A 25,392-nucleotide genomic window follows, 5' to 3' on the forward strand; every position below is an offset into this window, starting at 1 on the left:
TATTGCTGAGCTGGCAAAGCTGTTGTTCCGTGATGACTGCCCAGGACACGTCTGTGTAGAGCCCCCGGAAACGGCAAAACGTAACAAGGAAATGCCGAAATCAATAGAAACTGAGCGGACTAATCCATGGAACGAATACAAGTGTACCTGCGTCACTTGCCCTCCACCGTTGACATCATGATTCTGGACCAAAACAAGAGCAGAATAGCCCAATCACCGCCGGTGCGGTCGAATGGCTTCAGTACAATCTGGTGTTTTTTGACGAAGAAAACAGGGCGAGGCTAGGTGTATTCGTGGGAAATGAAGACTTTGGAAAATGTTGCCCAGCTAAGTGGAAACCCCGAACCGAAAGCACGGAGCTCTAGGACGCCGGCTTCCGACCAAGCATCTGAGTACCTGGGTACTTACTCGGGATAGGTGGCCCGGGCGGCACCAGGCTGAAGTCGCGATGCGTGGACTTGCAGCTGTTTGGCAAGCTTCCATGATTTGACAGCCTCATTTACGCTTCTCACGATTTCCCCCAAATAACCGGCCAAACACCCGAATTTTTGCTTCAAGCCTCGTACATCCCATCAGAACCATCACATCCGAAGCTATGGCGGACCGGTACTCGTTCTCCTTGACGACCTTCTCCCCCAGGTAAGCTCCTCTAACGATCCTCTAGCTTCTACTGTATCACTAATGTTGATGATGACAGCGGGAAACTGGTGCAGATTGGTATGGCACATCTTGCCACATGCGATGTCAAGTTTGACAATAATCAACGAAACCTGTGTTTACTGACTTGATGATGGACAGAGTACGCCTTGAACGCAGTCAACCAGGGTGTCACGGCGCTTGGAATTAAAGGTCGGCTCCTGAAGACCTCTGCCATTGCACTTGCCGTCTATGGACCACCTCTGACATGTTATAGCTACGAATGGAATAGTCCTAGCCACCGAGAAGAAGTCATCATCCCCGCTCGCCGACCCCTCCTCCTTGTCCAAGATCAGCCTCATCACCCCCAACATTGGCATGGTTTATTCAGGCATGGGCCCCGACTACAGAGTTCTCGTCGACAGAGCGCGCAAAGTCTCCCACACTGGCTACAAGCGAGTCTACAACGAGTATCCCCCGACCAGGATATTGGTGCAAGACGTTGCCCGAGTGATGCAAGAGGCCACACAATCTGGTGGTGTTCGACCGTACGGTGTCAGCTTGTTGATCGCGGGATGGGACGAAGGCATCATGCCGGAAGAAGAGGCCGAAGTCCTGGGCGAGGGAGAAGACGTGGAGCCTTCCAAAAAGCCCAATGGTAAGACTGGCGGCATTCTCAAGGGTGGGCCGATGTTGTACCAAGTCGACCCGTCCGGAAGTTACTTCCCATGGAAGGCGACGGCCATTGGCAAGAGCGCAACGACGGCCAAGACCTTCCTGGAGAAGAGATACACCGAGGGCTTGGAGCTCGAGGATGCAGTGCACATTGCGTTGTTGACGTTGAAGGAGACCATCGAGGGCGAGATGAATGGAGAGACCATTGAGATTGGTAGGTTCAGATTGTTCAAAACACTCGCTTCAGTTACGAAATCACTACTAACTTGGTTACAGGCATTGTGGGCCCACCAGCCGACCACCTCCTCGGTGTTGAGGGTGTGGAGGGAGCTACTGGCCCCCGGTTCAGAAAGCTGACTCCTCAAGAGATTGAGGACTACTTGACAAATCTGTGATCATAGGCGTTATGGATTGCTTGCGGAAGGACGGCACCCACTTGTACTATAGAGGATGATAGAGGGCCAATAAGGCAAACTATTTCTCTAGATCATTTGGCAATAACGACTACTATGAACGAACTCCTTAGGCCGGCCACGACGGCTGAGATGGTTGAGCCTGTTGCTATTCCAGGTACTCTGGTCCATGACGATGCCTTCTCGATTGGATAGCCAAGCTGACCATTGACATTGTCCCCAATAACGAAGATATCTCCATGCGAGGTGAGGACGATGACGTGAAATTCCCCAACTGCACAATCTCGTATGTCATTCTCTTCGACCAAGACGGGCGATGGACTTCCAGAAATACCTTCGATGATAACAGGCCGTCCAGGATGACCACCCCAAGCATATAGATCATCACCTTCTGTTATTGCCGTGAGGAGATAGCCTGCCGCGGCCAGCTTTCTTATCCTCCCTGTAGGCAGGCCTTCCAGCTGTATCACTAAACATGGCTTTTCTGCCGGGCTACAGCATTGCGATGCGTCGTTAGCTTATTCGTACGAACTCGACCTTCTTCGAGCATGGGTTACCTGGATTCCGACACTTCACGTCCAAGGCATGCGCAATACCGTTCGTCTCCCCACGTCCATACCTGGCCCGCCGACAGGGCTGCGAAGCCTGTCTCGTACGCAACGATCTGGTTAATTTCACAGTCTGAAAGTACTGTTCGGCCCTTCATTGCTTTGTAATGGGCTAATGACTGGTACTGTTGGACGCTCCCCTCACTATAGACGGCAATGATGCCATTCCCGGCAATAGCGGCAAGACATTGAATCATCTTGTCCCTGAGATCATGAAGCTTTACCCAGTCATCAGGATACCCTGCAAACAGGACGCTGGAAGGAGTCTTTACTACATACACAAATCAGCTTTGGGGCCACCTGCCTTGATAAAGAGGTGCCGCACCTAGAGTGCAGGAAAGGGAAGCATGTGGGGGCTCAAAGGAGCTATTTCTCAGCACAAGTTTGAAGCCATGTAAATCATCTGGATCTTGCGACTCGGGCGAAGCATCGGGTCCCCCAAATCGGAGTTGATTCCAGGCATTGAAACCCGTGGCATATAGCTCCATTCCGCCAAATTGGTCGTTGCGTGGAGGTTCTGTTGGTTTGCCAAACCTGCTATTCTCCGTTGATCAGATTGGTGCTCTCACCATTTGTCCCCTCCAGCCTTGAAATTTAAAGGCCCCCCTCGCCGACCCCCCTCGTCCCCCCCAAAAATCCCTCTTTCCCCAAATATATATAGTAATAGCCAGGACCTTTAGACGCACCAGATATATTGATGCCTACATTTGGAGCGATAACTCTTTGTGGTAACTCTTTGTGTTCTTCAAAGTTATTCTCAATGGATATTGACAGGGAAATCGTATAGTGTGGTTCTCCACACTTGCCTTTCTCAACATTCGGATTTCCGCTTCAACTGAACCATTCTTTGACAGAAACATTAATGGCTCAAAGCCATCTAACGTACCCCACAAGCAAGTTGGCCACTTTTTCTTGGCACGGTATGAATAACTTCAATAACTTAAATAAACTAAAAAATAATAATTCAAACTAATCGGAATCCTCTTCCTCGTACGTATCTTTATCATTCTCACAAGTACGAGCATTATGTCCGGGCTCTCCGCAGATCCTACAGCGCCGTCGGCGTGGTTCGGCCGGTCTCGTACGACGACGACTTACATGTATATCATCCTGTAGCTGCTGTTCAATATCCCGTTGAGACTGTAAGTCCTGAGCGTCACGTAAACTAAGAGATCCCCCATCTTGTAGCTGTCGATTTTTAGTCCTTCGACGACGGCTTAGCTCTTGATTGGCCTTCCGAAGTGTAGTAACCTCATCCTCAAGTAAAACTAACCGATGCATAACAGCCGTCGCACCACGTGAAAATTGGTCAATAGCCGTAAGTATTGTCGTCGGGGAGCTATTCTGATGCTGTACGATTCTGGTTTTAACGTATTCAGACTGGGATTGCGCCTCGGTTGGGTTATTTGGAGTCTTTGATTCCCAGATTAAGGGGGCGCCACACGAGCTCCCGGGAGGTGTAGGCGTATGTAGCTTAATATCCAGCTGTGAAATCACGTATTCCGGGTCGTACGGAATAAGTCCTGTCCCCCTGAAACCTGCCTGGATATTCGACTTAGTTATAGTCGTACGATACGCCCTATAGAATGCCGAAAAGAAATCCTCCTTCGAGATATGGGTTATATGCGCCCGTATTAGGTCTTCAATTTCTTTGCCGTACGACCTTTTCAAAGCCCTAAAACAGCCTACATCGAGAGGCTGGAGCTTATGTGACGAATGAGCAGGCATACTAAGTGTAATAATAGTATGCTCTTTGCAATATAGCTCGAAGTCAGTCGAGTGGTGGCTCTCATGCCCGTCGAGGATAAGAAGACGATAAACACCCTTCGTACGATCCTTCGTATAGCGATCAAAGTGCTGAATCCAGTCTACGCCTCACTCATTTGTTGTCCAACCGTTTTTGGTTACAGCGATTACCCAATCGGACGGGAATGGGCTATTCTCGTACCAGGATAAGAGGTGGTTTTGACCCGCGACAATAATATACGGCGGGATAGCCCAGCCGGACGAATTAATACCCTGGATTACTGTAGCCCATTCTCGATTGCCTTGTTGGACTGTACGAGGCCTTCCGCGTCGTTCGGCACTTGTAACTACCATCTCGGATGAGATTAAGCCCATCGCGAACCCTGTCTCGTCGAAGTTATAGATATCCGCCTCTTGGATACCATATTTCGCAATTGTATTTCGTACGAGCGTAAACCACGCGCGATACGCGTCAGGATCTTCGCAATAGGCTCGTTGGTAGTCGATTCTTCGATTAAAACGCGTCCGAAGGTCTGGTTGTCGTCGTGCGAAGTTCGAGGCCCAGTTGAAGCCGACGCATCCAGCGCCACGGTCACGGAACAGTCGGTTAGCCATAGCTCCAACACCATGGAGCCGGGGAGGAAATGATGGCGAATCTAGGTCAAGTATGTATTGTACGACCGCTAACTCTTCTGATTCCGTAAGCTTATGACTAGATTGTCGAGTATCGCGTCGAGATAGTAGTCCGCGTTTTCGGTTAGCTAGAGTTGTACGAGGGACATTGTAGAGTTGGGCAGGGCGTCGGATGCTTAATTCGGGTTTCGATTGAAGCGCCTGACACGCTAGAATCATGTCGCTTTCTTTCCAATTCGATCCCATCTTGGTATGTGTAAAGATGTTAATTAAAAGGTTGTTCGTACGGTGCCAAGAAAAAGTGGCCAACTTGCTTGTGGGGTACGTTACTGTGAATATTGTTCTTACGTTTTTTCTTCAAAGACTCAACCCAACTCCGTCCTCAACCGGGTGCCAGTGACGCAGCTACCCGTCAAAGCTGGGCTCTCCGTTTGCTTGTCTCTACTTGCAATTCATTTCGTTCGCTGTGGCTGGCCTCCTGCAGACTTTCACCATCTTCCCATGGGCCTCCTGCACAGTTTGAGCTGATGACCAACTTGCAGAACATAAGAGATCCCCAATCGCAACATCGGAGTATTTTTGTGTCTTCAAGGTCTGAGTAGCCTCCCATTTTCTCACGAACACCAACAACAGACCCATAAACGCCCGTTGCCGTGCAATCGAAAAAAAGCAGCGTAACGATGGCAACCCTCGATGATGACTCAACCGCCGGCTCTAGTTCTGGAAATACTGGCACCGACCCAGAGCCTACGGTCATACCACGGGGTCACAATGATTCCGATTCTCCGTCAACGGTAGAAGTCGACCATACCGTATTGTCATCGACTGAGCAAGTGGTTTATGAACCAACGAGTCCTGATCGAGCTTACCAGCTTGAGATGTTGGAAGTAAGCCTCAAGCAGAATATTATTGTAACGGTGCGATCCCCCCTCTCTTTTCACACAAGGGCTTGCACTTACAATCCTGAAGATGGACACAGGTAGTGGCAAGACACGAGTGTAAGTGCTTCAGTTGAGTTCACTCCACGTCATGGCCTCCATGACTCCGAAAGAACGGTCGCAGCAAAATGAACTTGCATGGCCTGCTATGCAATATGTTAATGCTGCTGTAGTGCTGTACGTCGAATACAAGCCGAGCTTGAACGCTCCCCTCCCGGCAAGGTATAATGAATTGGCAGTTCATACGGAGTTGCTTTACTGATACTTACCAGATCGTTTGGTTCTTGGCTTCAACGGTTGCCCTCTGTTCTCAGCAATTCTCAGTCCTCGAGAAAGCAATCCCTGCTGTGCAAACCAAGTTTATCAGCGGCGATGATGGTGTGGACACCTGGACTAACCAAACACTATGGGATGCATTCCTGAAAGACACAAGTATTGTCGTCTCCCCACACCAAGTGCTGCTTGACGCCCTGTCTCACACTTTTGTACGGATGGAAAAACTCTCCCTGATAGTGTTCGATGAAGGTACGTTGCCATCTTGTGAGCATAGTGGTGGTCAGCAACTCATCACGAGTAGCACACAATTGTGTTGGAAGACATCCCGGCAGTAAAGTGATGGCCTTTTACAGAGACTCCAAGGATGCTGGCCTTCCGATCCCCGCAATACTGGGCCTAACCGCGAGCCCAATCATGAGATCTTCTCTTGACTATCTGGAGGTTATAGAGAGGACACTGGACTCTGTGTGCAAAACTCCCGCCATGCACAAGACGGAATTGCTGTCTCACGTGAATCATCCATCCATCTCCTGCGTAAAATACGGCCCCCAAATGGATGAGAGCTATACGCCAACTATGAAAAGCTTGGACTGCGTTGCTCTGGGTCTCGACATTTTTCAAGATCCTTATATCATACATTTGATGGTGGAGAACACGGAACGCAGTCGGATAGCTCTCGCAAAAGCCCTCGAAAAGGAAGATACAAATATTTTCAATCAGGTGAGGAGACTCCAACGGAAAAGCGCGACTGTCCGACGCGAGCTCGGAGAGTGGGCAGTAGATTTCTTCCTCTCGACCGCAGTGGCTCAGTTTCTTGATTCGGTCGGCAAGGAAGACGCAACGTTCGCGACATGGCCGGTCAAGGAGAAAACTTATCTAGCAAGCCTTTTGCAGAAAGTTGAGACAACTGTTCCTTCATCACCTGATGATATGAAGGTGTCTCCCAAGGTGGCCATGCTCTTGGAGGTTCTCCTCTCTCGCCAGCAAGATGCGCTTGGTATTGTTTTTGTGAAAGAGACAGCCACCGTCGCTGTCCTGGCTCGCCTATTGTCGGTCCACCCTCTCACACGAGACCGTTTCCGAGTCGGATCTGTGTGTGGGACTTCTCGGCACGCTCAACGACGAAGAAATGTCGGAGAGTTGATCCGTGGAGACGATGATGACCTTCGGGACTTCCGTTCTGGCAAGATCAATCTCCTTATAGCTACAAATGTGCTTGAAGAAGGCATTGATGTGCCAGCATGCAACCTGGTGATCTGCTTCGATGAGCCAGCGAACCTGAAGTCTTTTATCCAACGCCGTGGAAGAGCCAGGATGCAAAAGTCGAATCTCGTCCTATTAATGGACGATCCAGATTCTAGCCGTCATACCCAATGGCAAGAACTCGAACAAGGTATGAAGAGAAAATATGAGGACGAATTGAGGGAAATTAAGGAACTGGACAGCCTGGATGATTCCAATGAGGAATCTTACGTCGGTCCCTATTACGTTCCACGAACCGGAGCGAAACTGGACATGGACCAGGCAAAGCCTCACCTGGAACACTTTTGTGCTGTGCTTGGATCACGGCAATTTGTTGACTGGAGACCGTACTATGTGATGCATAAGGTCTGGCACCCGAAGTCCAGGCTTCCTCAGATGAAGGCAACCGTCGTGTTGCCCATATCTTTACCGAGAGAGCTTCGCCGGGTGGACGGAGAAAATTTTTGGTATTCTGAGAAGAATGCAAGCAAGGATGCGGCGTTTCAGGCTTACGTTTCTCTTCACAAAGCCGGTCTTGTCAATGACTATCTTCTGCCTTTGGATGATAGCGAGCTGCTCGAGGGAGTCGAAACGAGACCACCCATGGCTTTTTTCAGGCCCCTGTGGATGCCGTGGCCTCAAGTTGCACAGGGCTGGACCGAAGCTGGGGTAGACTCGCTCCTTTATCAACGTCCGATCAAGGTCCTAGATCAGGGACAGATACTATGCGAGTTCGATATGGTGCTACCCCTTGCGATTCCTCATATCCCAGCTTTCAATGTTTACAGGGAAAAACACTCATCATGGAAGGTAGAGTTCGGCGAATTGAGCAGAGCTGCCACAAGTAAAGAGGACCAGACAATGAGACTGATTGATCTGGCATACGGACACCGCATTGCGTTGAAAGAGAATGACCAGCATGTCGTGCAATTTCGTTCTCGATCTCAAGCTATGGACGTGGACCACCTTGGAAACCAGCAGCTCACTCAAGAGCTAGTTACGAGTTTTGGCAGTAATTTCCCATATCTGATTCGAGATACCTTTCGAAACCCATACTTCTTCGAGGACTGGCTGTGCTCCCGGCCGCCTCTCGATCTAGTCCAGAATTTTGACAAATGCTTGATGGAACATCCAACTGACGTTCCATGGCTATCACTTCGCAAGTGGTCTCGGCGTCAGGACTTCCTGCATCCCATCCCTGACAATCCCGGAGTAATTTCTTCCAAGCCATACAAGCGCATCTGGCCAGCCTCTCTCTGCACTATTGATACTTCTGACATTCGAGATCTCCAATTTGGCTCATTGATACCCTCAATCACGCATATGGTTGAGATATACCTCGTCGCCAGTCAACTGTCCGCAACGATCTTGAAGGACCTTGCTATCACAAACATCGATGCAATCGTGAGTGCCATCAGCTCACCTGCAGCGAGAGAAGCTAGCAATTATGAGAGAGTCGAGTTCCTTGGCGACTCCATCCTCAAACTCCTTGCTACAGTTAATGTGGCTGTTATCCGTAAGTCAGCCTTGAACTCCAAACGACTAATACTGAAACATTGGTCCAGATCCATTGTTCCCTGAAGGCTATCTCTCGAAAAAGAAGGACCTGATTGTATCAAACTCGAGGCTCTGCCGCGCAGCCGAGACGACGGGCCTAACTCAGTTCATCCTCACCACTCAATTCACGGGCAAAAAATGGCGTCCGTTGTATATCCAGGACCTGCTATCCGAGGGTAGCGAAGAGCAAACTAGCTCTCGTCAAGAGTCTACCAAGGTTATGGCGGATGTTGTCGAAGCTCTAATTGGCACCTGTTTTCTGGAAGGCGGCATGATGAAAGCCCTGCATTGCATTCGAGTGTTCATTCCCGAGGTCAAGTGGTATGATCTCGACACCGGCCGAAAAGTATTGGCTTCGCGAAGTTCAAAGTCCACCCATCTTCCAGACTACTTGATCTCGCTTGAAAAGTCGATCGGACACTCATTCCAGAACAAGAAACTGCTGCTTGAAGCGGTAACACATGGGTCTTTCAGTTTAGGAACATCCACTGATTTATGCATGGAGCGACTCGAATTCCTAGGCGATGCGATTCTAGACAACATCGTCATGTCGGCTCTTTGGGAATTGAAGTTGTCGGAACAAGACATGCACCTTCTCCGTACTGCACTCGTCAATGCGGATTTGTTAGGCTTCCTGGTCATGGAGTGGAGCATCCCACAGACTACCGCACATGTCATTGACGGCAGTGTGATCGAGTCCATCAAAGAGAAGCCCATGTGGAAATTCATGCGTTTTTCATCGCCAGAAATTGTTGCCAGGCAGCAAGCGACTGAGAAACGCCACGCTGAGGAACGGAAGGTCATCCTCGATGCCCTCCATCACAGCCCGACTTACCCCTGGTCTCTGCTCGCGCACCTCAACATTCCAAAGTTCTTCTCGGACCTGTTTGAGAGCGTATTGGGTGCTGTCTGGATGGATTCAGGCTCAATGGATGTATGCAGGGGATTTGTTGAGCGCGCAGGGATCCTAGCCTACATGAGACGGATGGTGGATGATAAGGTCGATATCATGCACCCCAAGAACAAGCTGGGCGAGCTGGAAGCCACAAAAGTTGTGAAATACGAGATACTGAGATATCCCGATACGGGCGACCTTGCTTGCAAGGTCTTTATTGATGACGAATTTGTTGTTGAAGTTGGTGGTGGTGTCAATAAGGAGGAGATCAAGACGAAGGCTGCTGAAGCCGCGTACTACAAGATTCGCAAGAGTTAGCTTTCTTTTTGGATACATGATGCCCTGAGTTTCTTCATACACTGCCTTTATTGCTAGACAACGATGGGCACTTGTGATGGGAAGTCGCGAGGTGTGCGTTGGACATAGCTGGCCGTGATGAAGTGAAAAGGAAGCTTACAGATTTGCATATCACAACGGTTCAATGCTTTCGTGAGCGTTGTTAAGTGTGTTCAGACACATGATACTGGAATTAAATTGAGAAAAGCTTTCCCAATGTGGACAAATCTAGCCTCCCTCTGAGTGAACGATTGTGTTTGTAAACCAAGAACGTTTGGTATAGTCAAAAGCCCCTATCCAATCCTCTAACGTTCAAGTCTTTTATTACTAACACGAACGAGTATTTTTCCTCTCCTTCCTGGTCGCATTCATCAAATGTAGAATCCTGCTCAACCTCCCTAGCAGCATGGTTTTAGACAGCTGCCGGACAGCTCGTGTAAGTGCCTGCCTGTTTCTTTCGCCTGATATATTCCATTGGATTCAGGGTTATGGCTCGTGCAAGTGCTTGCTTGTCCCTTTTGTCTGATGCGATCTCACTGGATTCAAATATACACTGACATGCTCTGACAACTGGGTTTAGCATTGTCATCAGCAGAGAGAAGCCCATTAACGTCAATGATTGTGAGTACCTGGACTACAAGGAGCCCATCATCATCTTCGAGTTCCTATACTAGTTGCAAATCAAGTTCTCCTTTCCCCTGAACCTGATGTATTTCATACTAACCACCCAAACAGAGGCCCTCCAGGATGAGGGCCTCATCCCCCGAACCCCTGACAGAAAGTCGCAATCCATTCCCATCGATCAGCTGGACGACATTACGCGCAACGCACTCGAGCAGCTCGCTCTAGAGCATCTTAGAGAGAGGCCAGGTGAGTTTTACTATAGGTTTTGTTTTGTTTTCTCCGCTTCTCGTAGTCACAGTTTTTCTTCTTTCCCTTTTTCATTCTAGCTGCCTGCAGTGCAGAAAAGAATCCGACGCAAAAATGAATAAACCGGGCCGTCCCAGTAGATCTAGGCGAATACAGCTATAGCCAGATCAAGAAGCTCGCCATCGAGAAAATCACCTCTGCCAACTAGGAGAAAAAGGCCCTCAGGCGCGAGCAATTTCCTGTCAGACGACTTGCTGCCTCTGCCCCTGTTACTGATTCTTCTTCTTCTGCTGTTGCTGCTGCCAATCCCAACGGAAGACGACAGCCGAAGCGCGAGTTCAAGACTGCGAAGCGTCGTGACGGCAAGGTAGTGATTGATCAGACTGGTGCCGAGTGGGAATAGATGTGTTCTGGCGTACATTCGGAACTGGATTCTTGGTTTCTGGTATGCCAACCAAGTTAACGGGCACACAAAGTGATAGATGCGCATTCAGGCTTTCATGAATAAGGAGGAAGAAAAGAGTGAGTTTGACCGGGCTTACTTAATTTAGTAGATGGACTAAATAAAGCGCTATTTCCATGGCAGGTTCTCCGGCAATCTAGCAGAGTCTAGTTTTGAAGCACTATATATAACAACAGATCGTTTGGCATAACAGGTTGTCACTGACACGAAGCTCACGAATCATGTCTTCACTACTCCGTGGAAAGTGATACAGAACCTTTCAATGGCGGTCCGGACGAACCTGGGCAGGCATGACATATGCAAGCTGTTCAGTCATATTTGATACCTAGGAAGGAGAGTTACATAAAAATAGAACTTAACTTCAACAATGGTTGATCAAATTTTGGTGAGATGGCCTGACGATACGGAATATGTTTTAGTTTTCTATTGAGACATTGGAAATCGGCTAACTGGCCCCGTGCGTGATCGTGATGCAGCCAGCAAACAACTTCCTATCGTTGATCGCCTTACCGGATCTTAACAGTGCTGAAAAACAATCTAACCCCTGAACTGTAGTTTTTGATTGCGACTAGATACATGGTAGTACCCCTGTGATGATAGCCTTTTCGCCGGGGGCGCCGTCGCATCTTTTCAAGGGCCCAATCTATTCAAAAGACGAAACTGCCAGCTCGCATGCACCTAACTATTAAATAAGAACGGCTTTTTAAACTGACACTCATTTGCCTATTCATGATGCAAGAATGTGCTTTACTTACGAGTAATATAGTCTAACCTATTCGACTCATCTTATGTAACTAGGTATGCCTAGTGAGTGCCCTATACGAAGCCCTGTCTTTCTAAGTAACCATCCACCACCAGTTGTCCAACAAGACCAACCAACCAACCCGTGTTCACCCTCAAACTTTCCAGCCCATGCACATCGCCAAGCCTGTAATTTATATAAACCCTTGCTCAGTTTCGTCCCTTCACGGTAATGAGCCTGAATGTTATACCACCAAGCCCTCCTCCGCCTCATCCCTCTCCAACCTCTCAAGCCCATTGCAAACCGCGCCATAAACCCTCAAGGGCACCGCAACCTCGAAGCTCTCGCATTCAAGAGTCTCCGCCCCTACCAATACCAAGCCACCCCGCTCATCCCTCGATATCTCCTCTAGCAACGGATGCGGCCCATTCGCCTGCTTCTCCGACTCCTCATCCTCGGCCGCAGTCGACGAGGGGACCACAAACTCGATCCTGATCTTCCACTCCAGGCTCAAGCCGCTAGTTACAAACTCGGGCGTTGCAGTGATCGGTATAGTAGGGCTGAAGACGACGCGTCTCGCAAATAGCGTCGCCTCGCTGGAGCTACCGTAGACCTTGCGCGTCACACGATGCACGCTCGCCTCACTTCGCAGTGCTAGCGTGGGCTCAACGCGCTCGGCCGTCTCGAGGGCGCTGTGCACGGCGTAGCAGGGTATCTCGGCGTCGGTGAAGTCGATGACCATACTGACCGCCTCGCCGAGGCGGTACGCCGGCCGAGCTAGCATGATGACACCCACGCGCTGGCCGTTCCGGGCTATCTCGAAACGATTGGAGCTCTGGCCCGTTTCCGAGGAGGACATGTTAGAGCGCAGGATGGCTAGGTCGATGGCTTCTTTGGCGGTCGACGCGTCTTCGAACATGGAGGGACGCCTAGAGGATGGCCCTACCGCAGTGGGAGATAGGAGACCGTGGCCATTGTGGGGCTGTGCGAGGAGCTCTTCGACGTATCCTATAAAACCGTTCAGTGTCGAGTTTGGTTGGGCCGGTTTGCCCATTTTCGGGACATCACTGTTGTTTGCTAGCTGGACGTGGGCTAGATCCCGTAGAATGATGTAAGGGGACATAAGATCATGGCCCAAGATTTCTCCATGGCTGTTGACACTGCCAAGTACGCGAAAAGGTATCTCAACTGAGCGAACTTGCTGCTCTTTTGAGCCGCCCGGTCTTTGGGTTCCTATAACCAGACTATAGGATATTTTCATAGCTTTACCGCGATGGGTCGGAGGGAGCCCCTTAGGCAGTTTGAACGAGTATTCGTATGTTCTGCTCTCTCCTGGAGCAAGTTGTAGGTCCACAAACAGAATCGACTGAGGCGTGGAAAGCAGTGGTATAGATTTTGTGCTCGCAACGCCCCGCATCTCTTTGATGCTGCTCATTTCGCCTCCGCCAAGAAGTTCGCCAATGGAATTGCCCCAAGAGCCCCAGCCGAAGGTTTTCAGCAGTCCGCTGTCTCGTTTTGATGACTCAAGTCCTATAACACCTCCTCCTTGACCGCCCAAGACTGCTTTCCGCTTTACTTGCTCGAAAGGCCCCAGGTTGATCAAGGATCCGTCAAGGGTGAAGAAACCCTGGACTTGGGCATATCCCATCATTAGAGCTTCCGGTGCTTTAAGATGACCCAAACCAGAAAGACCCGAGCTTCGTCGGTTATGGGGTGGTCTTCCGCCATTTCGGAGTGGTTGCGTGACGTATTCCGACGCCAAAGTCTCACTCGAGTTATTGCTCAGAGAGTAGAATTCGCCGCTGCTCCTAGGCGTACCCCCTGTCATACTGGTCGTGGACAATATCCGAGCCGCCGGGAGAGCCGCGTGCTCCGCGATGATTGGTATCGAATCTCTGGACCGTACTGGAAGGTTCACCGTCCCTCCTGTGGCAGACGTCGACGTTGTGACGTAATCTTCACCTTGCGCGCCTGGGGTGCTGTCCCCAGCTCCGGACAATGCCGAAAACACCATAGGAAACTTGAAATCGGGTATCTGAGCGCCGCCCGTCTTAGGAGAGTGCGTTGCTCCGCGTGGCGTATTCGGCACCGTAGAGGCCCCTGACGGCCGGCCAAATGCATGTCGAGATGGAGGGAAGGAGTGATTGTTGAATAACGGAGAGTTTTGCGACGAGCCGCCGTAGGGTCGCTGGGGCAAGACGGCCGAATGTGGGCCATTCGAGAGACTACCTCGCGAGTTTATTTGTAGACTCGAAGAGCGCCCATGACCATGCGTCGGTCGTTGAGCATGTCCGCGACCGGCATCTTCCACGGTAGCAGCCGAACCAATCGATACTATTGAGAGAGAGCGCTTATGCGCATGTCCTGGCCGACTCGGGGGCTGGTCTCGGGGCTGAATCCATTGTGTAGTGCCACTCTTTACACGAGAGCTGCTGGATGGCACGTTCAAGGACAGCGTCGACCGATGGCCCCTACCTCTGCCAACTACCGGAGGTGTGAGGCTGTTATTCGCAACTGATTTGTGTCGCGGTGTGCCCAGCAGGGGCGAGGGTTGTCTCGATCGCTCGTATGATTGGTTGGGTGGCCTCGCGACGTTCTTGAAGGTGATTCGGCACTGGATGTCTTCGCCCGCGAAAACCGTCTGATCGCTCCAGTGTATGAAGACTCGAATGTTGCTTGGCCCGTCGGGCGTCATGGTCGAAGTAACACCTCTTCCTCAAGGCGGAAGAGCTATACCTAAGAAGAGATGGAGCCACTGGAGCATTGGGGCAGCAGCGGAAAGAAACCTTGGAATCATACGCGTCGTGGCCACATTGCCGTCAATCAAGTGCACCTCAAAGGAGCCACTGGTGAGACATTGGCCGATGAAATGATCGACCGGTTGCTCTGATGGATGAATTGAAGAAGTGGTTCGATGTACGATCTCAGCTCGAGAGTTCAGCATGGCCCAAGCTAAGGTCAGGGATTACGTCGAGCTAAGATCCGGGGTGCCGGCTTTCGGCCGCTTTAGCCCAGCTTATTGTGCTTAAGCGCGCGCATATATCTTTTTGCTGCATCGACCCTTGCTTTTATTCAATATCTCAGTTACGCCTCATTGAAGGTTGCAGTCTTGCAATTATCCACAGTGGCCTTTTAACAAGAAACATACAGGTACGTACTACCATAGTAGCAATCCAGTGTCGAGAAATAAGAAAATGGCGGGCCGATAAAAGTGATCGTACTCACGTATGTCATATCAACTTTGACTCTGTCAGTTCAAACAACTATGTCTCGAATGCAGCGGGTGTACATAGAACGTGAAGTGTCCACATCGTGGTAACATTTGCGTCTAAACAAAGCAAGTCCATTAAGATAATAAGTCTGGCACAGTGCCGCGCATCCCCTAAACTCCCATTCCCGTTCCCATGTGGTATCATGTCGGTTATCGACTGCAAGAAAGCTCTTCAGATTCTGCAACGCTGTCACTGTCTGCCCCCGGCGCCCCCAAGGCCCTTCAAAACTGCGTAAAGTCGTATCCTGAACGCCTGACCAAGCAGTGGTGCTACACGGTCCAATGACCATCTCCACACCGAACCCCCCCCCCTCTCTTTCCTCCATATTACATGATGAATAGTAACACACATTGTAGAATGAATGTGAAGAGTCTAGATCGACTCCCTAGTCGACCCAGATCCCGAGGAGTTGGGCCTCTTCCCCGGAGGAGAATATGACTCGCCTCTCGCTGAAGACTGATTGCCCAAGCGCAACTTCTCATCGAGCATGGCCATCAGTCGCGACGAGTACTGATCAAGAATGCCGTTGAGCATGGAATCACTGAGTTCCCTGCTCTGCTTGGCTCTATCCCCCAGAGCAAGGGATGTCAGACGAAGCTCTTGATCCAGCTCGGCAAGCACGTCTTGGCTGATCGGCTCCGTTGACGACAATTTTTTTCGGTATGCTTTGAGCGTCCGGCATGCCTGCTCGGTCGCCATGTTCAGGGAGCCGAACGCCCTCAGATTCGATGTACTCTTAGTCTTTGGTAATTTCAATATCGGCATCGATGGGCGCCTAGCCACGCGCGTTCTCGGGCTCACTGGTGGACTTCCTGAGCGGCTGCCCCCTGATGGTCTCCGAGAAGGCGTATCCTCGGCGATGACAGATGCTGGACTCGACGGAATCGCGGTGACGGATGACCTCGCCGAAGAAAGATTAAATAATGAACGACGCTTGGAAACCGGTCTTGGAGGCGATCGCCGTCCAGCACTTCGGGATGGTCGCTGGAACTCAGCGAGCTCGGCTTTTGAGAGCACGCGCCTCAAGGGAGGTCGGGCAGATGTAAAGTTGTCCTTCATGGGTGAAGGATCGCGACTGGACGGCGCCTGCTCCTGCGAGTCCAAGCCCCAGATCATGATCGTTCCATCTGACCCTGCACTCACAACCTTTTTGGGGCCCTCGGCATCCTCGATCAAAGCCACTCCGTTGATCGCCTCGGTGTGGCCCCATTCACGGTCGAGGAAGTTGCCATTTTGTGCATCGTAAAGTCTAATGGACTTGTCGGTATTTGATATTCCCAGAAGGAGAGCAGGTTCCTTGTCAGTCGGAGGGCGAGTTATGAGTGAATCGAGAACAACGTTTTCAACCCCGACTTCATCGGTGCATTTGAAAGTATTTGTGAGCCTGCCCGTCTCGGTATCATAGAGGCAGACCGATCGATCCAAAAGCGAGACGAAAATCGATCTCCCGCCCGTGACCATGGCCATTGACGCCGGCGATGCCTTCAACGTGAGGGACCGTGCCGGAATTGCCGCGATGGAATCCGGCTCTCCATCTTTCGTAACCATGTCGTGGATCTGCAGCGTTCTGTCCATAGAGCAAGTAATGACCCTGTCGGAAGAGGGAATGAGGACTTGCACCACTTTGGCAGCGAACTCGAGTGTCTGGAAATGTTCAAAACTGCCGTCGGATGTCCGGTGAAAGAGTTGTGCAGTTCGATCTCGACCACAAGAAGCGATCAAGAACTTGGAGTTGTCCTCGTAGGTGGCGATAGACTGGCAGTTTGATGAATGGGCCTTCGTTTCCGATACGCAATCCTTCGATCCATATTCGATGACCTTCATAACACCCAATCTGTCGCCGGTGACAAAGAACTTCCCTCCTCTGGTCGCCTTCACCACCGTCAGCTGATTCACTGGGTCAGACTCGTTCTCGAAGTATGCGTCCTCAAGTTCCACGTTGAATGAGTCCCTAATTCTGCCATCAACGTCCCACAGAACAATATTCCCAGACCCAGTCCAGGTAAAGAAGGCGGCGTCGGCGTTGCTGGGTTGACACAGAACCTCTACTCCTAGGATCGCGTCTCCATGTCCGGGTATTTGAATTCGGGATATGGTCGTGTCCTTTCGGCCAGGGATATAGGTGGTGCTCCATATATCTATAGAATGCTGTGCGTCGACTGTCACCAGGTTATTTTTGAGGAATCCCAGAGCGAGGAGACCAGAAGGAGACTCCGAGGTCTTCAGGACGCAATCCGGGTTGCACTCCATGAACATTTTCAGATCAAGAGTACAGAAACTGCCTGGTTTGCCGCCAACATAAACAACTTGCTCCCTAATCGTGATGCATGCTGTCATAAAGCCTATCTCTAGGACTTTGGTCAACTTCATCTGCTTGCCTGTGTCGTCAAGGAGGCAGATATCACCCGTTTCCGAGCATACGATGGCCCGCGTCTCATCGATTGCAACGGCGCATGAAAAGGTTGCTTCCAGCAGGCCTCCAAGTAATATGTTGCGACCAGGCAACGACTTCTGAGGGCCGGAAGGTGAGCTCATCTCTCCAGTAAATCTCTGCTTCAGGGGAGAACTAGGCGCGAACTCTTCCACCCTCCACAGCTTCACATGACGCACGCCTAGAGTGATCAAACTGTTGCCCATCCAGATCATGCCTCGAATGTAGGAGGTACATCGATTCTGCTGGAACAATTTCGCCGCGCCCGTCCTCGGATCGATCCTCCACAGATAGAGAAACCCGTCGTTTGCTGCCCCGAGGGAGGCCAGGAACTTGGTATCAGGCGACCATGCCACAGCCTTCACGCCATACATGTGTTCACTTATGCTCACAAGCGGCGTGTCAGACGAAGTATCTTCAAGGCTGTAGATGAGAACGCGGGGGGCGTATCCTGTCTCGCCAACTGCCAGAAACCTGCCGTCCCGACTGAGCGCCAGACTTGTTGCCGCCTTGATGCGTTCCCGACTCGTCCAGGTCTTGGATGATGGGGACTCAGACCAGTCGCCAACGCCATACGACGAGTCCCGTGCCGGTATGGAAACCCTGTTTCTGCTGTCGTTGGCCTTGGGTGTCGTAGATGTTGAAGTAGAAGGAGAATAGGTTGGGTTTCCAGGACTCAAGGTGGGTATTGCGTTTGGTCGAGCCCTGAAGAACCGCTGATTGTGAATTTCGCCTTCTACGTCCACGACTACGACGGCTCCGCCGGCTATGTAGGCAAAGGAAGATTCTGCGGCGTCGAACCCCGTCGGCGAAGCGCAAGTAGTACCTATTACTCTCTTCAAGGACAGACGAGACTCTAGAGAATGTCGGCCGCGATGAGAAGACCTCCCCGGTCGTGGGAGGAATGGTGAATTTGACGGTGTCAGCCTGAGCCGAGACGAAGGAGTAGAGGACATCCTGCCGCCATTGACGTGCTGAACATCTACCAATAAAGTTTGGGGACGCGTCAAAAGCTATATTTCAAACTCAATGGTGGTAATGGGATTAGACCGATCCAGCAAAGTGGTATCGGCGGAATACGATGTGAATTGTAGGTCAATTGATACCTGGCGGTGTGATTGAGACCAAGAGTCTAATTAGAGAGTGTGGTAGTTCAGGAGGACGGGTGTATAATGAAGACGGGGAAAGTGCTTTGAAAGGATCCAAAAGCTGTCTCATAGGTTAGTTGGAAGCTGCGAATCGAGCCATTGTCGCGGTTGACTTACAGTGACGCAAAAGGAAAACCCCCAGGTAAAAGAGTTAGCTACATGTATAGCCTTAAAGAGGGGGCCATGAGGGAGAGAAGGCACCGATTGATGAAGAACCAGAGCAAGACTGTGTAGAGTCCCAAGATCTCTAGCTAACCGATACGCATTTGGTGCAAGAACAGATTAGCTTCTCTGCAACTACGATGAAGCTTCGATTGCTGCAAGGAAAACTCGGTCTGGAAAAAGGGCAAAGTTGTGATGAACCTCTCTTCCCCCATGGCCCATGCTTCGAAAGCTGAGCGAGGATTTGGGTCTGAGAGTCGTCAACTCGGGTTTAGCTCACTTTGATGCTTTGTTTTCTGGGAGGGCAATCCTTGCCATTTGGGCAAATGATGAGGGGAGCTGCGAGGGGACTCGGTTAGGATTGGCGGGTTCCTGGCCATCGTCGCTGCATCAGGCTGGTAGCTCGTCGCATTCGGTTAGCAGCAGTCTAATCGCAAATGCACAGACGCTGCCGTCACATCAATCTGGCAGGCTCGCCATCACGTAGCCTACTCGTGAGATGGCGGCCGAATGCGGAATCTTGAATGCTCCAAGCAGCTCCTTTGCTGGTTATCAGTCGATTTTGGTGTTTCTATCATTGTCTAACGCGATGCTCTTCAACCCCGTCTCGTGGATTCGGTTCGACCCATGTCCCTGCTACGGCGTACGGTAAAACGTACGGATTCCTAAGGATACTGGAATTTCGTATGCACAAGTACACAGACCCGGATCTGAAGCTAGCACCGCTCGGTTAAACGGTGCGAGACAGGTTCAAATGATCTCACCAGGGCTATTCAAATACTTTGGTCACAAGTATCTGTTGGATCATCCAGACTGGTCAGGACTGGTTCGACATCTGTTAGCCGTGCCCCGAATATTTTGACCATGATCAGCCAGTTTTTATATGCAGTCTCCGTTCGGTTGCCCCTTGTACTCACAACGCCTCGATACTCAGACAACATGGGACTTATTAGATATCGTCATATGACGAAACCTGGCCGATGTTGCTTACATCCACTACAATTGGAAAATCACCGATGATCTCCCAGTGATACTAAACGGGACTGCCAGGCGTAATTAATTCGGTCGCACCTCGATACGTTCTGATTCTATTACAGCGCATCGCGACGTATTGAAGACTTAGAGATCCACAAAGATGGATGGCAAGTCTTCCCGTTTCTGTAATATGGTACACGTGCTTGGTCCTGTCCTGGCCTCCCCGATGCCATGATATCCATCAGTCGCCGGGGTTCGGTTCAGAGCTTCATTGTCATCCATCTTTCTCGGCGATCACAGGAGTTTCTCTCCCAGCTTGCGCTGGGAGCTTTGTTCATGCCACCGCGGTACATAAGGCCACTCTGTCCGCGGGCCCCTCTTCTTGTTAAAGTGTGGCTCGCGGACGACACCCTCCTCGCGCCACTTCCTCGGGGGCTTCTTCCCAAGCGCTGCCATCTGCGCCCAGATATTCTTGCCGCGACTGAACCACCGTGCTTGGCGCTCCATTTCCTCCTCTGTACGTGGTGTCCATTTGGTTCTCAGAATACGACGAATGGCTTCCGGAGAGACCTCAAACTGGGCCGCCAGGGATTGTGTGGTATACTGTTCGGGGAATTGGGTGTGCAGAGCTCGAATACCTTCGACGGCATCGGGTGACAAGCGCTTGCGCGGCATCCATCCTTCCGGAAACTTCTCCTTTAAAGCCTCCTTCTGTATCTGCCAGTGTTCCTTCTTTCGTGGGGGTTGTTTGGTCTCTTCGTCAGAGACTTTGAGATTTCTTGGCATGATCTTGGATCTCTTCAGTCTGCTGGATCCCGTGAAAACTGGCTTGGGGTTCCTCGGAGCCCCAAAAGCAGCCTCGGCATCACCGTGTTCAGCGAAAGCCGGGCTGTCGCTTCTATGTTGTTCAACTTCAGCTGCGAGGGTGGCCACTGCCTCTGGTGAGCACTCAAAGATAGCCCCATCGTTTCTTGCCTTCTCCAAGTCGGTACTTGAGGCTCGAAGGGCCGGAATTCCGGCTGGCTCGGATTCGCTTCGGCTATTTGGTTCGTCCGACAAGTACTGCGATCGCTCTTCCAAATCTTGGGTGGAATTATGGTAAAGGGAGGCCCTTCGCCATGGCTGTCTCGGATAGTATGCTGCTGAGGCAGCGCTGAACGGCCTCACGGTACCATTGGGTTGATAAGAACTGAGGGCCCGATGGGCGGGCTTCGAGGCAGCAGATGCAGACAATTGCACCTGTGTCAGACTCTGGACAAATATTCGTAACGAGGATGTCCAGCAGGAGCAATTCATGGCAGTCTTCATAAGATATTGAGATTTGCGAAGCGCATGCCGTTTTTTGAATGACGGAGCTTGATGGCTTCTGGAGAGTTTTGGGCTAAAGAATTTCGCCTTAGCTAGCCTGGGCGCGTCAGAAAACCGGACGCAACTCGGAAGTGGCTTCGGACGCCGATAGAGCGCTCAGGTGACGGGCTCGTATAGTGGTACGTGCATATCCCGTGCATATCCTTACTTGATGTCACTGAGAACGGGCCAAAGTGGGTCCCGGCCGGCGGCCAACTCGTTCAACGTTGCATTAAATTACTTTGGTAGTATCTGAACATCAGTTGCAGGGATGATGGGAGGAAGATGGAGCAGCCGACCTTAATCAGACGTCACCAAGTCACTTCTTACAGGCTCTTCAACTCGAGTTCAACAGGTTTTCAGCAGGCATGATGCCAATGTCAGACCAATAGGCAAGTGACTTGTCTATCAAGGATGTCAAGGCGATTTCCAGCCACAAAAAGCGCGGTCCCCTGATCTGCTGTCCTACAAGCTTCATGATCATCCGCAATCTGTAGGATAGCCCAGAAGAGCCTCATTAAACTCCCATTTGGGCAACAAAACACCTCGGTAAGATTTCGAGTTGTATCGGACGGCAGCTAGCGAAGATGATCTCTCATGTGTCGACACGCGAGACATAGTGATCTCCATGAATCCTCAACGTATATCACACCCGTGGATGCCCTGCTTTGACGACTTTTGTCCATTTAATGAGCAAGTGACCATGACTATTGCAATACATTCGTCTCGAAAATATACCGGCTCTTGGCTTCTCCGGACTTCTTAGCTCCGGTTTAACACTTTTTTCCAGTCAACTGTTTGTTGTACAGTACGGTTAGGTGGCTCATATCTCGTGGATATCACGGTTTCTGCACCTTTCTCTTTCTCTGCCTGCAAGCTAGACGAGACCATGGGGATATTCACTAAAGATCCCAATGACAGGAACGTCTACGGGATAAAGTTCAAGTGGACACCCGAGCATCTTACACCCGAGGACTTACACCCCTTGATCTACACATACGACAGGTTGACAACAGAAGCGGTAGAGAGACTTGATGAATTGGTCCCTCCTAGACCGGTTGATCTCAGCAAGCGCAGACAAGACACAGATGAACCAATGGAGTCGAAACCCCATCGAGACACTTACAAGTTAATACAAGAATATGCCAAAACAGACGAAACTGTTGGCAAATTGAGGGCCCAGTTGGAAACCATCCCGGAATGGGTTGATTGGGATCAAATCGAACGCGGACAGAAAGTCTTCTGGCGTTATGGAGGAGCAGGCATCACTGCGGTGAGTATCCGAGTAGGCACCTGTGACACCTAACCTACTCCCCAGTTACCAAACATTATTGGAGCTTCTTCACTAACGCCTCGCAGCTCACGTACTTGTCCTTGCTCGGGGGCATGGGCAGTGGAAGAACCGTCGAGACCCTTGACCGCACCGGCGGTTTCGCAATCAAAGTAGTCCGGCGGCGGCTGCTCGAAACAACCCAGCACACCCTCAGCGTACATAGAGACCTCGACTCTATTAAGCCCGGCGGCCAAGGCTATATGTCCTCCATCCGCGTACGCCTACTCCATACCTCAGTTCGCCGACGAATACTCGCCCTGTCCAAAGCCAACCCCGGGTACTACGATGTCGAGGCCTACGGCGTCCCCATCAACGACCTCGACTGCATTGGCACCATCAATACCTTCAGCGCCACATTGATCTGGATAGGCTGGCCACGACAGGGCATCTACCTCCGCGAGCAGGAGATTGTCGATTATCTGGCTCTGTGGCGCTACGTCGCCTATCTGATGGGCACGCCGCACGACTGGTTGGCCACCCCAAACGAGGCCAAGAAGATGATGGAGTCTCTTCTCGTATCAGAGATTAAGCCGACGAGGAAATCTGTCACGCTGGCGCATAACATCATCACGGGACTCGAAGGCCATCCGCCGACGTATTCGTCGAGGGGGTTTCAAGAGACTGTGACGTACTGGTTGCTCGGCCGCGAACTGGCGCGGGACTTGGGTATTGAGAAGCCGACTCTATATTACAACTGCTTGGCGGCTGGGCAATGTCTGCTGTTCATGGTGACGAGTTATGTCAATCGGAGCATTCCGTCTTGGGACGAACGCAACATCAGGGTACGTTTGGCATAGGGTCTATTTTCCTGCCCACCCGCCTTCAAAACATATTTAGTCGCTTTGTATCCTAATGCTACATCTACAGTTCACCCGCAAGTTACTGTACGAGTTCCTCGTCCGCAACAAATCCAGGGGTGCTCTTGGGTACGAGGCGAGATTCAGCTTGAAGTGGGTTCCTAACCTAGTCAACATGACAACACCCTTGGGAATCCAGGTAGCTTCGCAGCGCAATAAATCGGGAATTTCGAAACCGGGAATTGAGAGGAGTGCCCTCTTCGTCTTGATCTTTGCTTGTGCTGTGGTCGTTGCAGGCGCGTGGGTTGGTGTCAGTGTCGCCAGGTTATTGGCCCTAACGAGTGGGGTGGACTTGGGGAGGGCGAAGAGCACCTTGGTTAGACTGGCTGATCATATGACTGGTTAGGTGTCGCTAGTCTGTAACGGTGGTAAAGTATGACGGAGATGGTTCATTCGGTGCCTTTGTTTTAACATCCAATCTGAAAACATTCACTTGTCGCATTTGGGACGTGACAGTTTTGACGATACTGCGCATTCGAATCCACCCTAGTCTTACGACCATGAGCAATGGACATTCTCTCTGCAGGCTTCCAGTCAAGATAGATATCACTACGATACTGAATGTCCATACATATTGCCGTTCTCCATTTTCTAGCGTCGTGGTAGAGCAGCACGTCCAATACGGCACATCATCCTATAGGCACAAGTGAAGGCTCGGTACATTTGCTGAGCTTATTATTGCGCGAAGTTAGTCAACGAGATATCAGCATTATCAATAGTAGTTTATCCTGGCATATGTCAAGAGAGGGGATAGGTTCCCTCGCCCGCACCCAAGACTGAGTTAGCGTATAACTGAAACATAACCCGAGTTCCAGCTGCGAGAAACATTCGACTTGCTAGCCATCGTTTGTGTTCAGTTTCAGAGCTGATACTAACCTGCGGACTATATGAGTTGAAACTCTCTTTCTCCCCTGACTAAGCACCGCACGGAGATGTAGAAAGGACCTTGGAGCTCGTCTTAGACATAACCGAGGGAACTTTTCTTCAGGTCACACATATGCTAGATTGAGATTCCAGTCCTCGAATTTCTGGTTCCAGCATGCTAGACATCCGTTACACTATACGTGCCGTCATGTCTTGGAGTGTCATCACTGTATACCTCAAGAGCCGCCGCAAATATACCTTTAGTTACAACAGTAGTGTAGAACAAAGGTGGGGAACCGTCTTCAAGAACAGTATCGGTATCAAAGTCCATCTTCCCCCCTCTCCACTTACCGCCAGTATCTACTTGCTTGGGACAGACACAGTACGATGGCTTCAAACACACATGTTAGTATAATCCCAGCTTGGATTCTGCTCATCCGACCATGCTACGTTTAGTATTTAGTTATAGCGCGTGCAAATTCGCTCAGACAAGAACTTGGCTACTGTAGGTGGCCTGATATGAAACATCCAAGCGTGGGCAATACGGACCAGTTTCTTAGACTTGCTTACTTGGCAAGCTGGTGCCAATGTAGACGGTGAAGTTGCACTGACTATTCCATTTCCACCAACTATTGAATAGGGTCATGGTTATAGGTCCGTCTGTTCCTTTGCGACACCGTCAGGACCATCTTCAGAATGGTTGTAGTATTTCATGCTCCACCCAGCGTGGTGGTGTAACTTCAACCTATTTTGCCCACCGCTTGATATACAAGCATGCGAGCTAAATGTCATGTTATAGTGCTGATCGACAGTTCTATAATACGTCTATAATACGTCTATAATACGTCTGTGCAGTTATTTCGCAGACCGCTGCGTTGTCGATAATACAGACCGGCGCTTGACAGTTCGGTTTTGACTAAGAGTTGATTCGCCAGGCGAACTAGTCTGTCCGTAATAGCTCGTGTAAACACGA

The 25,392-nt window shown here is 50.6% G+C and overlaps 7 protein-coding genes across 7 annotated transcripts; 3 read left to right on the plus strand and 4 right to left on the minus strand.

The window, feature by feature from the left end:
- Positions 1–440: 440 nt before the first annotated feature.
- On the plus strand, positions 441–1,789 carry BCR38DRAFT_120215 (putative proteasome subunit alpha type 2). Its single transcript, XM_040853466.1, has 5 exons — positions 441–639; positions 698–717; positions 799–849; positions 914–1,525; positions 1,588–1,789. Exons 1-5 carry the CDS (start codon positions 596–598, stop codon positions 1,704–1,706), a joined length of 846 nt encoding a protein of 281 aa, XP_040709961.1. The 5' UTR covers positions 441–595; the 3' UTR covers positions 1,707–1,789.
- A 9-nt stretch (positions 1,790–1,798) lies between these two features.
- On the minus strand, positions 1,799–2,937 carry BCR38DRAFT_469550 (regulator of chromosome condensation 1/beta-lactamase-inhibitor protein II; the record flags this gene model as incomplete). The annotated part of the gene is made up of 3 exons (XM_040862810.1): positions 2,658–2,937; positions 2,282–2,603; positions 1,799–2,216 (listed from the first exon to the last, which is right to left on the minus strand). The coding sequence occupies exons 1-3, from the start codon at positions 2,818–2,820 to the stop codon at positions 1,799–1,801; spliced, it is 903 nt and encodes a 300-aa protein (XP_040709962.1). The 5' UTR covers positions 2,821–2,937.
- A 2,015-nt stretch (positions 2,938–4,952) lies between these two features.
- On the plus strand, positions 4,953–10,158 carry BCR38DRAFT_451506 (RNase3 domain-containing protein). Its single transcript, XM_040861465.1, has 7 exons — positions 4,953–5,032; positions 5,254–5,628; positions 5,681–5,709; positions 5,823–5,871; positions 5,922–6,174; positions 6,227–8,683; positions 8,733–10,158. The coding sequence occupies exons 2-7, from the start codon at positions 5,392–5,394 to the stop codon at positions 9,935–9,937; spliced, it is 4,230 nt and encodes a 1,409-aa protein (XP_040709963.1). The 5' UTR covers positions 4,953–5,032; positions 5,254–5,391; the 3' UTR covers positions 9,938–10,158.
- A 1,839-nt stretch (positions 10,159–11,997) lies between these two features.
- Positions 11,998–14,988, minus strand: BCR38DRAFT_451507 (Rgp1-domain-containing protein). Its single transcript, XM_040861466.1, has one exon. The coding sequence runs from the start codon at positions 14,723–14,725 to the stop codon at positions 12,275–12,277; it is 2,451 nt and encodes an 816-aa protein (XP_040709964.1). The 5' UTR covers positions 14,726–14,988; the 3' UTR covers positions 11,998–12,274.
- A 523-nt stretch (positions 14,989–15,511) lies between these two features.
- On the minus strand, positions 15,512–19,004 carry BCR38DRAFT_120312 (WD repeat-containing protein). Its single transcript, XM_040853467.1, has 2 exons — positions 18,999–19,004; positions 15,512–18,942 (listed from the first exon to the last, which is right to left on the minus strand). The coding sequence occupies exon 2, from the start codon at positions 18,687–18,689 to the stop codon at positions 15,675–15,677; it is 3,015 nt and encodes a 1,004-aa protein (XP_040709965.1). The 5' UTR covers positions 18,690–18,942; positions 18,999–19,004; the 3' UTR covers positions 15,512–15,674.
- A 1,308-nt stretch (positions 19,005–20,312) lies between these two features.
- Positions 20,313–20,804, minus strand: BCR38DRAFT_356062 (uncharacterized protein; the record flags this gene model as incomplete). The annotated part of the gene is made up of 1 exon (XM_040857001.1): positions 20,313–20,804. One exon carries the CDS (start codon positions 20,802–20,804, stop codon positions 20,313–20,315), a length of 492 nt encoding a protein of 163 aa, XP_040709966.1.
- Positions 20,805–22,254: 1,450 nt separating this feature from the next.
- On the plus strand, positions 22,255–23,901 carry BCR38DRAFT_356283 (tat pathway signal sequence; the record flags this gene model as incomplete). Its single annotated transcript, XM_040857014.1, has 3 exons — positions 22,255–22,638; positions 22,725–23,480; positions 23,566–23,901. 3 exons carry the CDS (start codon positions 22,255–22,257, stop codon positions 23,899–23,901), a joined length of 1,476 nt encoding a protein of 491 aa, XP_040709967.1.
- Positions 23,902–25,392: the final 1,491 nt, after the last annotated feature.

The sequence above is a fragment of the Pseudomassariella vexata genome (genome assembly GCF_002105095.1).
Source record: "Pseudomassariella vexata strain CBS 129021 chromosome Unknown BCR38scaffold_24, whole genome shotgun sequence".
Lineage (NCBI taxonomy): Eukaryota > Fungi > Ascomycota > Sordariomycetes > Amphisphaeriales > Pseudomassariaceae > Pseudomassariella > Pseudomassariella vexata.

Coding starts and splice junctions, on each gene's coding strand:
- BCR38DRAFT_120215 (XM_040853466.1), top strand. CDS start 596: ATGGCGGACCGGTACTCGTTCTCCTTGACGACCTTCTCCCCCAG. Junction 640..697: donor TTGACGACCTTCTCCCCCAG/GTAAGCTCCTCT, acceptor TGATGATGACAG/CGGGAAACTGGTGCAGATTG. Junction 850..913: donor CACGGCGCTTGGAATTAAAG/GTCGGCTCCTGA, acceptor GACATGTTATAG/CTACGAATGGAATAGTCCTA.
- BCR38DRAFT_451506 (XM_040861465.1), top strand. CDS start 5,392: ATGGCAACCCTCGATGATGACTCAACCGCCGGCTCTAGTTCTGGAAAT. Junction 6,175..6,226: donor CCTGATAGTGTTCGATGAAG/GTACGTTGCCAT, acceptor CATCACGAGTAG/CACACAATTGTGTTGGAAGA. Junction 8,684..8,732: donor AGTTAATGTGGCTGTTATCC/GTAAGTCAGCCT, acceptor ACATTGGTCCAG/ATCCATTGTTCCCTGAAGGC.
- BCR38DRAFT_451507 (XM_040861466.1), bottom strand. CDS start 14,725: ATGACGCCCGACGGGCCAAGCAACATTCGAGTCTTCATACACTGGAGC.
- BCR38DRAFT_120312 (XM_040853467.1), bottom strand. CDS start 18,689: ATGTCCTCTACTCCTTCGTCTCGGCTCAGGCTGACACCGTCAAATTCA.